General features: G+C 26.8%; 1 protein-coding gene across 2 annotated transcripts in view; it reads right to left on the minus strand.

Annotated features, from left to right (window-relative positions):
• LOC129981933 (low density lipoprotein receptor adapter protein 1-like) overlaps positions 1-18,034 on the minus strand; it is a 73,868-nt gene that overhangs the window by 34,349 nt on the left and 21,485 nt on the right. Inside the window, exon 1 of one of the 2 annotated variants that reach the window (XM_056092991.1) lies at positions 14,131-14,253. The exons of the other annotated variant lie outside the window; for it this stretch is intronic. Within the exon in view, the coding sequence (XP_055948966.1) occupies positions 14,131-14,137 (7 nt within the window). The 5' untranslated portion in view covers positions 14,138-14,253. Of the gene's footprint in view, positions 1-14,130; positions 14,254-18,034 lie in introns of those variants that run through there. 2 annotated transcript variants of the gene reach the window in all.

An 18,034-nucleotide genomic window follows, 5' to 3' on the forward strand; every position in this document is an offset into this window, starting at 1 on the left:
ATTTTTAAAATCTAAGTATCAAAATTTTCTTTTCCAACATTTTAGTTTTTTAAAAACGTTAAATATTCTACTAATTTATCTTTAAAGATATATCATATGCTTTATATCAAATAGACACTAAAATGACTAATTAATATTCATTTTTAACCAGCTGCCTTTGGAGATCAGTAATATTGATTGCATTTAATTAAAGTTCCTGTGAATAGATTTATGTTTATGATTCGCTTAAAAAACTGCTTTTAAGATCAATTTGTGATAGATAAGAAAATCTCAATATTCTATTAACCTTACACATGTTCTGCTTATTGTTTACATGAACTTCATGCAATCTTCTAGCTATAAGTAGAAAGAAGTATCAATACAGCTCTGAGATAGTAATTGACTTCTCCTATAAGGATTACGACACATGAATCGACACAGTCACAGATTATATATTCATTCATTTCATTAATATCAATATTTATTCATAAGTTTCATTCAGTATTTTATTTCAATTCACATTAATTTATTCTAAAAAAATTACTGCCTTTTTTTATGACAAATTTTTACCCAAAGTCATATTTTCATGTGCCAATGATAGATTTTGATGTACTATAAAAGACATTCAAATGCAAAACATAAAAAATAGCGACTCATGTTTAAAGAAAAGAATTCTTATTTTTAAATTCAAAGAAAAATAAACTTTATAATTTCAGATAAGGAAAAAAAAATCAACTGACAGAATAAAAAAAGGGAAAATCTTCATCAATAACGCAGAATTGTAGCAACATTTGCATAAATAAATAAATTTAAAAAAACGACTAGTTACATTTCCTTCAAAACATAGTGTCCACCTCACTAAAATTGATGTGTTGAAATCCGACAGAGTCATTTTCTTGTAGACTGTCGCCAGATCAAGCCATGCTTGAAAAAAATGCACCACTGCTACTACATGCAGAATATTTACTGCAGATACTACACGATGGCATTTGCTGTTAACTACTGCTGACTAGATGTAACTGATGACTGAAGAGACGTGGGAGTTCTGCAGCTTTCGTTTCGGTTGAACGAATCGAGTAATGCAGATATACATATGCCATGGGGAGACATTGAGTTGATGGAAAATTGTTGGCGCTTCATTTAGGAATAGTTCCACGTCACGATAAGAACATTTTCTTTTTTAACTTCCCTCGGTAAGGTATTTTATCAAATATTTTAATGGACAGCAAGGTTATTTTCTGAGTGATCATGTAAATTTTGTTCACTGATTTTGAAATTGGATAAGTCAAAATGGAGACATTGAAGTTTTATTGCATGAAAGCATATAAATTCGGAAACATACAGTTGGACGATAATAATATGTGTGTGTGATGACAATTTTTTTTTATCCTCAGATCTGCCCCCCCCCCCCCCCCCGAGTGCGTTTTTCTGATTTTTTAAAGATTATTTTGGTTTATTTTCTTTGTTGATTAAATTTCACTTCGCCATTGCTGAAATGATTGAAATACTGTGTGATAATATCGGAGAATATATTTTTCAATTTCAGATGAACCCTTTTTCAAATCACGGATTGCTCAGAATTTCAATCGAAAATATTTCTAGCAATTTTACAGGTAAGGAAACATCTTTCTTATAGTTTTCTTAAGATACAGTTTACATTTTTCTAACTGAATTTTTTAGTTTATGTCCTTTATATTTTTAGTTATTTTTTTGTAAATCTTTTTTCACCAATAGGGGAGTTGTAGTTTGTTTCAATAAATTCAGCATAGTTACTTTGCTACTGATACACGTTACTTAGCTGGTCACACGAAACGCTTTTTTTTTTCTATTTAAAGAGTTTAATAGGATTTACTGATCAACATGTGCATATTACAAAGGACATAGTCAATTATTGAAACTATTTATATAGAAATTTAAAGTGAGAACTGAACAAAAAAAACTTTTTACAATAAACCTTTTCATTATTTTTATCACTAGATTTAACTTACGTTACCACGTACGACGGAATTAAATAAATTTTGAAAATGAAAGTCGAATCAAACTCAAACTGTTAATTATGATACGATTTTTTGGACCACATCATCTTTAAATCCACATCTCCCAGTTATATCTAGTAAATGCATAAAACTTTCTTTCTGTGAAATAATGATGCCTAACTAAATACGAAGCAACCACAACTATCATATTCCAGGTATCAAGTTTATAGTTCGAGATGAAATCCGGGACCTGTAGTCATTAGTTTTAGCGATAAGTTTATTTTTAATCTAGCGTTGTGACGTAACTAGGTGGTTCTACGCAAATGAATAATGGCACGTGTGTCCTGGGTGCTATTGCCAATAAAGGCGTAGAAAAACAGAAAAAATTTTAAACTAATTATAGTTAAGATATATTATAAGAAAGGTGAAAAATTAGTACAAGTTGCTTTCCTGTTAATTTTTGATTGTCTTGGCTGAAAAAAGTCCTATTTTCTTTGAAATAATTTAATATAACATTTTAGGCAAAAAGCAAGAATGTCTGTAAATTATGTTTCTCGCTATACAGCTAATAAAGTCTAAAAAAGTAAAATAAACTAATTTCGATGTTGAAAAAAGAATGCAAATTTCAATATTTTAACTTTAAAAAAATTGTATATGCAACTTCACAATAATATAACTTTCGCATATATTAAGTATTTTATGCTTTCAATGACATATTTGTATTCTTTATGGCTTACAATTCATATATTAGCATTGCATTTTACCATTAGGCCACTGATTTTACAGATCAACAATAGTTTCTGTTCTAAAGTATTTTATGCAAAAAAGAAAAATATATACATGACTTCCTGTCAGAAAAGAGTACGCCATTTCTTATCTTTTTAAAAATAAAATTTGCAAGAATTTGGAAATAATGATAATAAACTGAACAGCGTGAACAACTATTTAAGCGCCTTCTATCTTTGCATGTATTTCCATTGTTCGTCTGCTAATTAGCAAATTGTGCGGAGGGAATTGGAAACTTGGAATGAGGCCAGCTGGCTTTAGAAGATTTAACTAATGCATGGCAATCTATGCAAGTTGCAGTTACAATAGTAGCACAAGCACTATTACATGATTTTAATTCGGGTGGAAGAATGTTTAATTCTAATCCTATATTGAGATTTTGCTACATTCAACTGAATTTAATCCTTACAATACTGTACACTATAAGAATTTGGGATCAACAAATTCATTAGAGAATAATGAACTATTACACATATTGAAATTTTGCTACATTCAACTGAATTTAATCCTTACAATACTGTACACTATAAGAATTTGGGATCAACAAATTCATTAGAGAATAATGAACTATTACACATATTGAAATTTTGCTACATTCAACTGAATTTAATCCTTACAATACTGTACACTATAAGAATTTGGGATCAACAAATTCATTAGAGAATAATGAACTATTACACATATTGAAATTTTGCTACATTCAACTGAATTTAATCCTTACAATACTGTACACTATAAGAATTTGGGATCAACAAATTCATTAGAGAATAATGAACTGTTACACATATTGAAATTTTGCTACATTCAACTGAATTTAATCCTTACAATACTGTACACTATAAGAATTTGGGATCAACAAATTCATTAGAGAATAATGAACTATTACACATATTGAAATTTTGCTACATTCAACTGAATTTAATCCTTACAATACTGTACACTATAAGAATTTGGGATCAACAAATTCATTAGAGAATAATGAACTATTACACATATTGAAATTTTGCTACATTCAACTGAATTTAATCCTTACAATACTGTACACTATAAGAATTTGGGATCAACAAATTCATTAGAGAATAATGAACTATTACACATATTGAAATTTTGCTACATTCAACTGAATTTAATCCTTACAATACTGTACACTGTAAGAATTTGGGATCAACAAATTCATTAGAGAATAATGAACTGTTACACATATTGAAATTTTGCTACATTCAACTGAATTTAATCCTTACAATACTGTACACTATAAGAATTTGGGATCAACAAATTCATTAGAGAATAATGAACTGTTACACATATTGAAATTTTGCTACATTCAACTGAATTTAATCCTTACAATACTGTACACTATAAGAATTTGGGATCAACAAATTCATTAGAGAATAATGAACTATTACACATATTGAAATTTTGCTACATTCAACTGAATTTAATCCTTACAATACTATACACTATAAGAATTTGGGATCAACAAATTCATTAGAGAATAATGAACTGTTACATATAAAATGTAAATAGTTAAATAATATATAAGCTACATGATTAATATCCCTTTTAATATCCCGCTACAGAGCTGCTAATGATAGATTTTGTAATTCTAATTCATAAGAAGCAGGCATATAATTTTCTAAACAACCAAACCACATCAATGTATGTACCTAATTTTGTGAAATCGGAAACATTTGTGTATTCCAAAATTTTTATTTTTACAGTTCGGAATAAACTACCAATTTTGATATATAAAAAACAATTTCAAATTTATTTTTGCAACTAAATTATAATTACAAAAAAGATTTAAAGAGTGATAAAAAGAACATTTTAAATCTCACGTATTATCGAAAAAAATTCAGCATACATTCTTTTCCTGCAGATATCTAAATCTAATCCTTATCATTGTAAAATACTATCAGGAAGCACTTCAAAAGCGATTTTTAAATTTTTTTTAATTTAATGAGGTTTCTTTTTTTATTTTAGCCAAACTAATGATTTTTTTCAATAGAACATTTTTAATTTTGAGAAGAAATTTGTCATTGGAGCATTTCATACACAAATAAAATTTAGTACATTTCTATTCTATTTCATCATGGGAAATAATAATGAGCGATGGAATTTTTTTTAATGTACGATTTCACAAGAATAGATAATTACTGTAAGAATAACTTTGTTTCTCTAATATTTGACAGAAACTTTATATTACTAATTCTGATACAAAAAGGGTTTGCTATGTGACTAATGCAATCATATATAAAATAAAAAGATATTTTTGCCGCATTGGCAGGTTATGTATCAACCTCAATGAAAAACCTCTTTCTTGAAGTTCAACAAATAGTTTAAAATCTCCCAGTGAACATGAAAAAAGTGCATGTTAAGATATAGATATCCACTTTTTCTACTGATAACAATATTTGCTTATAAGTCAGATAGTGTGATATACTGTTTACAGGTTGTTAGCATTAAGCAGATGTTGCTTCATTTTACGATCGAAACAAATAATGGTACTCTGAATGCACAAACAAAATGATAGTGCAACTCAATGTAGATGTAAAAATAATTGCTAATTTATCAGATAAATATCCGGTGGCTAGCAAGCAAAAACAAAAATAATATTATAAAGTTCTGGATTTTTTTTTCTTCTGGAAAATAGAAAGAAATAATTAGAGATTAATTATAACATAAATCCAATTACATGCTTTTTATATCCCTAAATTTTTCATTTTTTGGACATTTATAATGTTTTGAATTCTTTTCTGGCAATATTCTTGGAAAAAATTCTTATAATTTATAAAACACTCCATTAAATTCTGCTAGAATGTAAGGCTCAGAATTAATTACCGAAATTTGTAAGGAATTCGATACTTTCTGGAAAAATTTGGATTTAAAATCAGATTGTCGAAAAATAAGAGAATATTCTATGTATCTCAAATATTATTGGAAATACAATGTTTTGTTCAAATAGCCGGCAAGATTTTGGCGGAATTAACATTAAATGTAGAAACTAGTTTGTAAAGGACGTTAGAAACAAATATTGAATTTTAATTTTTAATATATATTTCATCTTATTTAAGGCTTAACTGTGGTAATTGAAATGAATTTGATTTAAAAGCACTAAAATTCTTTTTATATCTTTCTTAAATTAAAATATCCAGAACATTAAAAAAATAAAAATATTACTTCAAAAAAAAATAATTTCAGAACGAATACGCTTAAGAATTTTAGCAATACCAAAGTAATTCTTAGAAAAATGATTAAAAAAAAAAGATTACTTCAGAAAAAAAAAATTACACAGCATAATTTATTGAATTCATTAAAAACATAAAATTTTCTTGAAAAGTCTTTTGATAGCATAGCTATTACTTTGGGGAGCAATTTTTTCATGCAACGAGCACTTTTAGAAATGTTAGCAATACAGCAGCTATTCGACGAAAAAAGACAAAAAATAAACCCTTTCTCACAAAAAATAATGCGCAACAAAATATATTGAATCCAATTCTTTATTGAATTTCTTTATTGAATTTCTTTAAAAAAGGCTTTCAATAAATTTCTGAAAAAAGGTGTTTTAAAACAAACTGAAAAAAAAATTCAAATCAGTTTTCTATGAATCTATCAGGCGGGAAATGTGAAATCAATATTCCAAATCTCCTCTGCGAAATGGGCTTTGGTAATGCCTGTTTTTCAATAAAGAAGCTCTCATAGAAATGAAGCCATGAGGCACCAGCGAAATATCTGCTTTCATAATTCAGATTATTTTACTTTTTGAATAAAATCAATAATACTTTATGAGAACACTGGATGTTGTTATAACCTACCATTAAGTTTTTTTGAAACCTGGGGACCTCTTTAATGTGTAAACGATATATCTTTAATGTAGGTAGTTTGCCAGTAGCTACTAGAAGCAGAAATAAGAAGAAAAGAAACGAAGTATATGTATTTTCTTCTTTTATTACTAATAAATTCCAATGCCAATTATGTACTTATATTAGAATAAATTTAATTAAAGGTAATTATTTACTTTACTTATTTTAGAACAAAATACTTTTTAGAAAGAAACACGAAACTGTATTTTTCGTTCAGAAAGCGATAAATGTTTCAGAAGTCGATTCTTTTGATATAAGTTATTTCCACTTTTTTTAAAAAATAGTATTCGTTCATAACCTTTTGCACTTTTTAAAATGGAAATTGTTAAAATGTTACAATTCTAAGAGAACTGTATGAAAAGAATAGAATGAAATATTGGCAATTTTATTCATAACATTCCAGTGAAAAGTTTCTATTATCAAATAATCTTTCATAAAAATATTACAGTAAATTTTTATGTTATAAAACAACAAACATTTCAATAGTTGATTCAAAATTTTTATTTCTTCCTTTATAAAATCATAATAACTGAAAAAAAAAATTGCTAGCACTATTTCATTCAATAAGATGAACTTAATCTTAAATTTTTCTGACAACGACTGAAATTCGAAATTAAACATTAGAATTATTTAAATGATTTCATAGAAACTTGTTAAATTTCCATATAAGTGTACAAAAACTGAAGAAAATAATTTCAGAGCATATTATGCAATGAATTTATTACTAAGCTAAGCGTGACAGTTGAATTTTTATTTTTGATCAACTCACATCAGAAATTTCCAGTTCTATATAAGATTAATTCATTCGGAATTGCGAATTAGAATATTAAATCAAAAGAAAAATCTCATTCCTTTTCAGAAATTTACAACTGTACTATCAAATAAAGACTTTGCATGACTTCGCTTTTTCTTCCCTTTCCAGCTTTGCTTAAAGAAATTAATCATAGGAAGTGGCAGGGTAAATTCTCTAATTAATTTTCTAATTTTGCGTAAATTTTCTAAATTAAATTACTCATAATTTTGTAGAAATAATTATAAATAGTAGACCAAAAACTAGAAATTTCTTTCATAGAGTTTATCCTTAATAAGATTGTAACGGACGATATTTTAAAAATAGATAATAACACCTCTAAATATAGAAATAGATGTTTTTAATATGGATTTACAAATATTTATTTTGTGTAAAGTTACATTCACAAAATCAAATCTTTTACCATATCACAATAAAAATAATACTGATAATTCGATCAATATAAGCAAACGTTTTGAATGTCCAGAGAAATAAATAAAAAAAATATTTATTAACAATGCATAAGTAACTGAAATGTATGTGAAAGAAATGTTTTGGTTTTCCAGACATCTTTTTAGTATCTTTCTTCTTATATTCTTTCAAATATAAGTTATATATTTTTGATCAAAAAACACAATCTTTTAAATATTTTATTTGAAATCTGCACCTTTTAATTTTCAAAATCGATTTTGTTTTGAATCTAGATAATTAGAAATTAAATTAAAGACATTTTAAAAGAGCTAAATAACTGAGAATGATCTATAAGCAATGGAATAAATATTTTCCATTATTTTTATTTAGACTGTTTAAAGCTAATAGTCATATTCCTATTTCCTTTTTTTTTTGCCATGTACTTGATATTAGTTTAGATATATTTTCAGTACGATTTTCTTTGGTTTCGACGGCACTGCTGCAAATTTAGAGAATTCTTGATCCTAAATATCTTGATTTTCCACTGACGCTGTGATTTTAGACAATAAAGTATATAAATAATTTAAATTATATTAATTGATAAAAGTATCTTCAGATAAATTAGCATGCAATTTTAAGCTAAATGATAAAAAAAATATTGAAAATTTCCGGTTATACCTGCCTAGATGATCATAATAAATACTCACTAGAATCAAGAAAACTACAAGTAAAAAATTTCCAAAATTCAGAAGAAAAAAAAATCAAAAAATTTTTGAAACAAATTTTTTTTTCTCATCTTATTAAAATTTAAAAAAAAAATGATCTCGTTTTTCTCGAAATGTAGTTTTCTACATATTTTCATTTTTCAGACACGATTATTAAATTTCTATTTAAAATATCTAACAGAAATTTGATTTATATTTTGTTTATAATATTGTCTAGGAATTTACGCAAAACATTAGTGCAAAGAGGAAACTTTGTAAAGCTATACAGCTTTTAAGCTTTTAAAAAAATATGAAAAAGAAATCATTGATTTTACTCAATCATTGAAAAGAAATCAATGATTTACTCTAAAATTTTTGTAATTTTCAAGAATTTTGAGTTATTGCTAAGCTTTTGGTTCCATTTCTAGCCAATAATTCAATGAATGTATATATTGACGGATATAAATCAGATCGTTTGCATTTGATCGAGATTGCTTGAAAAAGGTTTAATTTAGTGCAAAGTTTTCTCAGATGTTTGGAGATGTTTGCAGAATGAATAAATGGCATCTGAAAATGAAAAAAAATATTGCTTCAAATATGACGATTTAAAAAAAAATGACTCCGCATATAGACGGATACCTGAAATTTATTACCCTAAATGTGGCAGATGTTACAATCGAATTATTACTGAAAACGATTCTTTAAAAATTTTTGCGTGAAAGAAAAGAAAATACTTCGAAAAAAAATGAATTCTTTGTCCGCCAATCGTTTTAAAATAGGAAGCTTTAATTACTAAATTGTGTCTTTTTCTTTTTAATAGCAGTACAGTTTTTAGTTTTTAAACGTAAGCACGTTTTGCTTTTGGAAAAAAACCCAAATAAATAAACATAATAGGTTAATTGTTTAGGAATCGCTAAAGGACATAATTTCTTCGATTTCTCATATACAAAAAAAATATATATATGTTCTCATTATCAGCATTTATCTGTTGGAGAACAGCAATTACTTATTACATAATTAACAATTAAGAGTAGCAAATAGCTTTGATTTTTTTAGCCAATCAAATCATTGAAGCAATGCAGATCGTTTTATTATTTCCTCTTGGTAAAATTAAACAAGGGCAAGAACTCAAGCTTGAAGCAAAGACAACATTTCCAGTCAATGTCAAGGATGTATAGTATTACGACCCTTTACAATATTAACTCCAGTCAGATTTGAATACCAACTTTCAGTGTGATGTAGAAATTACATTGAAATATATTACATTCATTATTAATATTCGTACGGATTGAACTTTCAGTGTGATGCAGAAATTACATTGCGTTCAATATTTATATTCGATGAATTAAGTGGAGCAATAAAACGTGCGATTCCATAAATTGAGAAGTAGCACGTTGAATCAGGAAGAAAAGGGGGGGGGGCAGTTTGTCATAATTCCATCTAGAATGCACAGCACTGCCATTTACTCTTAAAACGGTATCCAAATTGATAAATAACATCTTTATCATCTGCCATAGTTAAAAAATTATGAAGTTCGTCTCAAACAGCTCTTGCTCTTTATTTCAATGGATATTGTCATAAATGAACTAAAACTGGTTGAATTGATTTATGATTTTGAAATAAAAACTTACAAAAATTACGATAATTACACGATTGTGTAGTGTAAGTTACTAATTTATTCATAATGTACATAAAGATTCAATTTCTACGCATCGCTTGTTAAGTACATGAGAAGATTCTTTTAAAAGCCATGAGCAATCCTGCCACATAAAGGTGAAAGTAGAGTACACAAGCCTTTGCCAAAAGTCTATTTTTCAAATTTAAGCATTTTGTGCCATCACACGAGTTAGACGTATGAGCACAGTTTATAAGCATTTGTCATAAAATAAATATATGCACAGTATATTTCCATTTCAAATCTGTATTATATTGGAATGAAAAAATTTATATCTCTGGCAGAGTTTTTAACTTCATTCGCGTTGTCGCTTTACCCAATATTTCACCTTTTTTCCACAATCAATCAATTTAGAAGAAATGCCGATCGTTTATTTCTTCCACAGACAGGTAACAAGGGCACGTCCTCAAGCTTGAAGCAAGGGCGAAATCTCTTGCGAATGTCAAGGGTGTGGACTGTCACGATTCTCTACAATATTCATTATGGCAAGATTTGTGGAAGGACGGTCGGTATGCCACAGAAGGGCAATTTGTTCGGCTAATCTCTTTTTTTCTAAATATATATATATTTCTATCAAAACGGAGTGTAAAGAATTGCTATTAATCTTTTTCACCTTAAACCATATTTAGATTTTTCTGTGGATTAATCGTGTTAGAAATTTGCTATGAAATTTTCCATTATTAATAACAAAACTGCCAGTTTTTTTCAGTTTCCTTAATACGCTCTGTTATGAATTGATACTTTCAGGCTTTACAGAGATTTTAATTTTTTTTTCTTTCGTAAGAGATTATATTCAACTTGCGGATAAGACTAGCAAAGTTCGAATAATTTTACTTTTTGGCTAAGAAGTTTTTAAATGAAGAATCAAAATTTATCTTGTTTTATATCGGTATTATCTTGTCAAACTGATTATTATTATTTCCTTGGACCAAACTGGATTGAACTAGGCAGTGGTATACAGAATATATGTTGTCTTAAAGTTTTTATAAAACAGAAGGCTATTTTTTTTTAACTGAGCATCTATCAATTTGCTACTTTTAATTCGCCGAAAATTGCAATAATTCTCTAATTTAGAACTATAAGATCAAGAATATTTTGTTATTTTACACAGTTGGATTAAATCTTCTAGGGGCTTTTAGAAAATGCAATTCTGGAGGTCCCTTTTCTCCTTCAAACTTTTAAAACCGAACATTTGAAATCAATTTTACTCTAATTTTTATATAAGTACTTTTAAACAGCAAATTTTGACCAATGGAAGCAGTAAAACATTTAATTAATTGCAGATCACTTTATAAAACGTCGGTCTGAGTATATTGTGTAAAAAAAATACACTATTGAAATTGGAAAAATAATTTTTAACAAGATAGTAATAATTAATGCCAAAATTTTCTTTACAAAATCTAATATCGGACATTTTTTAAAATTATAAAATAACATAACATAAAACAGGGAAATAGTTAGTTAGGAATATTAGTAGCATAATATTCCAAAAAATAATTTACACAATACTTGAAGTTTATTTAATAAGACTGTGTATAATCACAAACTGACTACTCCGACCCCCCCCCCCTCCAAGAAAGGTACAAAGAAAAACTTGAATGACCGGACTGCCGCAACAGCAACACCGGTGGGAATTGTGATTGAGTCCTAAGGGCCGGTACAACTCTTTCCTAAGGAAGCATGTCCCGTCACCGATGGGAGAAGCCAGACCCCCACCTTTTCCTGTACCTACGAAAGTGGCGAGATCCAACCATCATATCTGAAGCTTTTCATTCTGAATTATGAATCCACCCCCCACGTGGGGCAAGACCATGTATAATTAAATTAATGAAATTAAATAATTAAATCTATAATGATTGCGTATAGTTGAATGAAAACATAAAATTAATTATATTTCAAAATGCCACAAAAAATTTCGATGACACGGGATCCTCTAAAACTGTGAGCCCTCTAGGCAATTGCATCCCTAATCTTATTTAATAGGCAACCTTATTATCTCGTAAGTTCTGAAATGTAGCCAACTTCAAAGTAATGCCAGTATCGACAATTTAAAAAATATAGACACGTTATTTAAAAAAAAAAATATATGAAAGAAAAAGTCTGCTGAGACTTAAAAATGAGGGAGAAAAAAAACTCTAAAAGTTTGGAACAACGTGCATTTTTAGTTACATCTGGATGGGCTTGCAATATCAGGAGACATATATATTTTTTAACAATAAGTCATAAGAAACGTGTCCTGAAATTGATAGTATTATTTTTTCCTGTGTTTTGAAGACTTAGAAGCATTTTATGTCCCTTCTTTTATGAAAAGCAAACTCATAAATCGAGACCTAGCTCAGAAATAATGTTTCTATCATAAAGATAAAAATGCCTGTCCACATGTTTCGTTATCGGATGATAGTACTAAACACAGAAATATAAAAAAGTTTTTGAATAAAGATATAAAAAAGTATACTAAGAAAAGATAGGGAATTATACCAGATAAAATAAAAGCTGACATTTTGTTCAAAAATTTGAATTCCATCTCTTTGTTCCACTTTTAACAATGAACAGTTTAACAAAAGAAGTAGAAATATTACCCACAAAATTATTAATTATGATTTAAAAGAAGTAGAAATATTACCCACAAAATTATGAGCTATGATTTAAAAGAAGTAGAAATATTACCCACAAAATTATGAATTATGATTTAAATTCAGTAGAAATATTATCCACAAAATAAATTACGAATTATCAGTTAAGTGTTACTTATTCGTGATTGAAATATCATATTCAGTGATGGATAGGCATTAGCATAATCTTGTATGTTTTGAAATTTTATTTTAATGAACTATGCAAAGCATAAATGCAAAGTATTATTCATCAATAAAAATTCAGTCAAAAATTCTAATATATTTTAAAATAAATGTGAATGCTATGAAATAATTTATAAACAAATATATGCAATATTGAGGAATCAGAATTTGCTCTATAAAATTTTATTATTATTTCTCTGCAATTTTTGGATTAACGCTAATTAACGTGAGGTCATTGTCACGCGACAAAAAATACACAAATACCTGCCATTGTCTTAAGTTGTGCAGTCTTGCTAGTTTCTCTCTCTCTCTCTCTCTCTTTTTTTTTTTTTTTGCAAATTGTATATTGAATTAAAAATTTAAATTATTGTGTTTATAGGATGAGCATCATGTGAGCATGAATTGATTCTATATGATTTATCCAAAATGACGGGAGTACATTAGATAAAAATTTTACAGCAAAAATTTTAAAAATGTTTTATGTGATCTTAAAATTCATTGTTTTTATATTCCTGTAAAATGTAATTTTTCTTTTTAAACATTTTTATTTAACTAGACTTGTTTCATGTAAAAAAAGAATTTTGTAATTGCTTTTGCGTTTTTTTTTCTTTTTTTTTACATGACGCACTAGAACTTTATAATATTGCAACTTTGTGTTTTCTCAATGATTGTTCGCTATTTTGATATTTTCAGATTTTTAATTATCAGTTAATCAATTTATTAAATCAAATTTTGATTCCATATAAATGATTCCCCCGATAATGAATTAAAAAATATTTACAAATGTCCATAATATATATTTAATGATAAATTGTAAATTAGACAAATAATCAAAGATAATTCAAATCGAAAATATTTCTATTTTTAATTTATAGATAAAAACATTAAACACTGTATTTAATAAATTTATTTCATTCATGTGATGCTATTTTTTCCCAATAAACCCCTTCTACATTTCAATCAAACCAGATCAGACCACAATCACATGATCTCAAGATATTTAGAGGTGTTCTTAAAATATTTAAATGTAAAAGTTTAAAAATAAATTTTTAAAAATGTCAAACGCATTAGCATACTAATGTGTAGATTTTATCAAATATACAAGTTAGAATTCTTATAAGTATTCTTTTTATAAGGATTCTTTCGCTTACCAGCCATCGATTGTTTTACAAACAGCAATTTGCATTCAAATCGTTACTGTATCTTATTTCAATTTCAAAACCTGCATACAATTAAAAGATTGTACTGAGATAAAATCTGACAAAAGCCACCTGTAATGCTAACATCCTCTTCAATAAGACAACAATTTACTTGTTTGACTTCAGAACATATTAAAAAAGTCCCACGAACAGAAATCGTTGTGACGGTTTCCACTGATAAGAATTTCGGTTTCAGATAAAAGAAAGCTCATTTTTTTTAAAAAGAGAAAGTCATGTGAAAGAAGATCTCCTGATAAGTAAATTCATATGTTAGGTTTAATTCTTCTCACATGAATTGTATTCAGAGATGATAGGTGAAATCCCACTGCACGCATGAAAAGCATTAAAATATGGTCTACTAAATCCTACCGATTCTTCCTTCACAAAGGAAGTTCGCTTTAATGCTGATGCTATTTTTCGGTTCTCTGGTCATTTTTATTCAAACGTGAGCGGAATTTCGTATTTTTCTGCACTGATTACTTAGAGATGGAGAGCCAAAAAGTATCAGGTCGAGCTTGGATAAAGATAATAGTGTGTCTATTTGGGAGAAAGTTGGTTCTAAATTTAAACATGCACTTTTTACGCTGGTGAATGATCTAAGTATATAATGTAAAAAATGGCAGTGAAAAACAAAGAAAAAAGTATATATTATAGTATAAGTCAGATACACAAAAAATGATGGATTTGTGTAAAACAGAATAATAATATTGAAAAATAGACAATATTATGGTAATTTAAATTTAGAGAAAGGCATCTCTAAATAAAGTATCAAACTACTATGCAGACGATATTTTCTTTGCATAATGAATCTGATAAAAATGGCTTTGACAGGAAAAAAAGCGTAAAAACAAAAAGATTTATGAGAGAAAATAAATTCAAAATCTATAAAATATATCCAACATTTTTATTATTTTAAGAAATTTCTATCGAACAACAGAATTTCAGCACAATTTCCATGTATATTTTTCACTGTACTTCCAATTTAAGATGAATTTTTTTAAAAGGCATTTTAATAATAAATTTATTTGAATGATCTAATTATTTAAGTTACAATAGATATTTAAATACTGTGAGAAAGCCATCTACATTAAAATAGATTAATAATTCTACTTACTAATATGCAGTATATTTTCAAACATGATGGAACTAATTTATAAAATATGTTAAATGAAATTATTTGCATTTTTTAAAAAATTCCTTTCTTAATTTTAGAGAAATTTTTTAACATTAAAATATTTTATTGTAAGAATTAGTTTTTAAAAATTAATTTTGCGTTTAGTCTTAGATGTAAATAAGCTAAAAAAATTGCTTCATAAATAAAGGTAAAAAAAAAAAAGAACAATAATGATAAGATTTTAAATTCTTTTTTCAGTCAGAAGAAAAAAGAATTTCTTCGCTTTCTAAAAAAATGAATATAATATATCCTATAATAATTATCATTTCTTAGGTTTCTTAAAATTAAGAAGTAATTACAAGATTCATGAATTATCCTTGAGTCGAGAAAATTTTCCATTATAAAATGCAAAATGTAAGAAATATGTGTACATTTCTCAAATTAAAACTGATAAAAAAAATGTGAACATTTTAGCTGAATATGCGTCTCACAACTGAATCTGACAGATAACGCAATTTCATTATCAGGAAAATCTCTCAAAAACAATTATATTGTTTATTTTTATAACAAATATTGGACATATCTACTTTTTAGATAACATTGGAGTTGATACAAAGTAGATAATATGAAGACTGAAAAAAAAAAGATAAATAATTGTTATTTACTTATTTCAAAATAAGACACTTTTCAATGCGAGTAATTGAAGGAAAAAAAAAATAAAATAAAACATCTGCATGCATCTAATAGCAACAAATCTTTATTTTTATAAAACCTATGAATAAAAATCCAAAGCACGTTCATCCCATAATGCTTTGAAAGATGCTTTCAGAAATACCTTATTTTCTGTCATACTGAATATGAATATTTAAAAAAAGAAAGATAAGATGGTAGGAAAACAGTTATTGAAACTAAATAAATATAATATTTGATAAAATATATAGTTCTCTACAAAAGAAATAAAATTTTGAATCCTTTTTCCTTGAAATATATTATTTGCTTTTATTATTAAATTTGATTTTTCTTTTAAATTTCAAGATATGGGTTTCAGATTGAACAAATAATACTATTTTCCCATCAATGCCTGGCTTTATCTTGATCAAAGATTTGAATTTAAAAAAAATTAAATATGGGTTTTAGGTTGAACAATTAGTAACATTTTCTCATCAATAACTGAATTTATCTTGATGAAAGATTTGAATTTTTCTTTAAATTTTAAAATATGGGCTTCAGATTGAACAAATAACATCATTTTCCCATCAATAACTGGCTTTATCTTGATCAAAGATTTGAATTTTTAAAAAAATTTCAAAATATGGGTTTCAGATTGAACAAATAATACCATTTCCTATCAGTAGCTGAATTTAATTTGATCAAAGATTTTAATTTTTTTTAAATTTTAAAATATGGGGTTCAGATTGAACAAATAACACCATCTTCCTATCAATATCTTTATCAAAGATTTGAATTAAAATAAACATTTTTAAATATGGGTTTCAGGTTGAACAATTAGTACAATTTTTCCATCAATAACTGAATTTATCTTTATCAAAGATTTTAATTTTTTTTAAATTTTAAAATATGGGCTTCAGATTGAACAAATAACATCATTTTCACATCAATAACTGGCTTTATTTTGATCAAATATTTGAATTTGTTAAAAAAAATTTCAAAATATGCGTTTCAGATTGAACAAATAATACAATTTTCCCATCAATAGCTGGATTTAACTTGATCAAAGATTAGAAATTTTTTTTAATTTTAAAATATGGGCTTCAGATTGTACAAATAACACCATTTTCCTATCAATAACTGGCTTTATCTTGATCAAAGATTTGAATTTAAAAATTTTCTTTAAATATGGGTTTCAGGTTGAACAATTAGTACCATTTTCCCATCAATAACTGACTTTATCTTGATCAAAGATTTGAATTAAAAAAAATTTAAATATGGGTTTCAGGTTGAACAATTCATACCATTTTCCCATCAATAACTGACTTTACCTTGATCGAAAAATAGACTCATTTTTAAAAATGGCTATGAAGTATACACTACAAGATAAAAAATTACCACACTATTATAGCAATGCATATTCTTACGCCCAAGTTAAAGTTGCAGTTGCATAAATCATATTTTTTTAGAAATAAAGATAATCTTTTTTTTATAAATAGAAATTTAAATATTCTTATAAAATATTGAACTTTGGGAACAAAAAAGTTGCAAAAGCATCATTTTATATGGTTTTTGGGTCCAACGTGGGAGAAAAATTTAATTAAATTTATGCATTGGTTAAAATTTTTAAATTCAATGTTTTTAAAAGTACCTGTTAGCACTATAAATTTAACCTTCCACATATCTAGAATTAAAGATTTTTTTCATGTGAAAATGTGCCAGCTCAGACCTTGGAATTTGACAGAACAATTATTTCCTTTCTAAGTTCTGTCTTTTAAAAACACAATAAGTAATTATTACTATCTTGTTTATTCATCTATTATATTTAAAAGCGAGAAAAATAATTTATGATTGCCCATGATTCATGAACAAGGAAACTCAACCATTAATATATTAACTTATTTCATAATGCATAAAATGTTCCAACAATATTTTTATAAGTGTTTCAGAATACGAATTATTAAAACAACGTAGTTTCTTTCATTTTGAGTCGAAAAATTTATAAATAACAACTTTTGTGTCAAGGACACCACAGCTAATCCTTTGTACATGACTTAGTTTTTCTCTTTCAAG

Source organism: Argiope bruennichi, chromosome 8 (assembly GCF_947563725.1).
Source record: "Argiope bruennichi chromosome 8, qqArgBrue1.1, whole genome shotgun sequence".
Taxonomy (NCBI): Eukaryota; Metazoa; Arthropoda; class Arachnida; order Araneae; family Araneidae; genus Argiope; species Argiope bruennichi.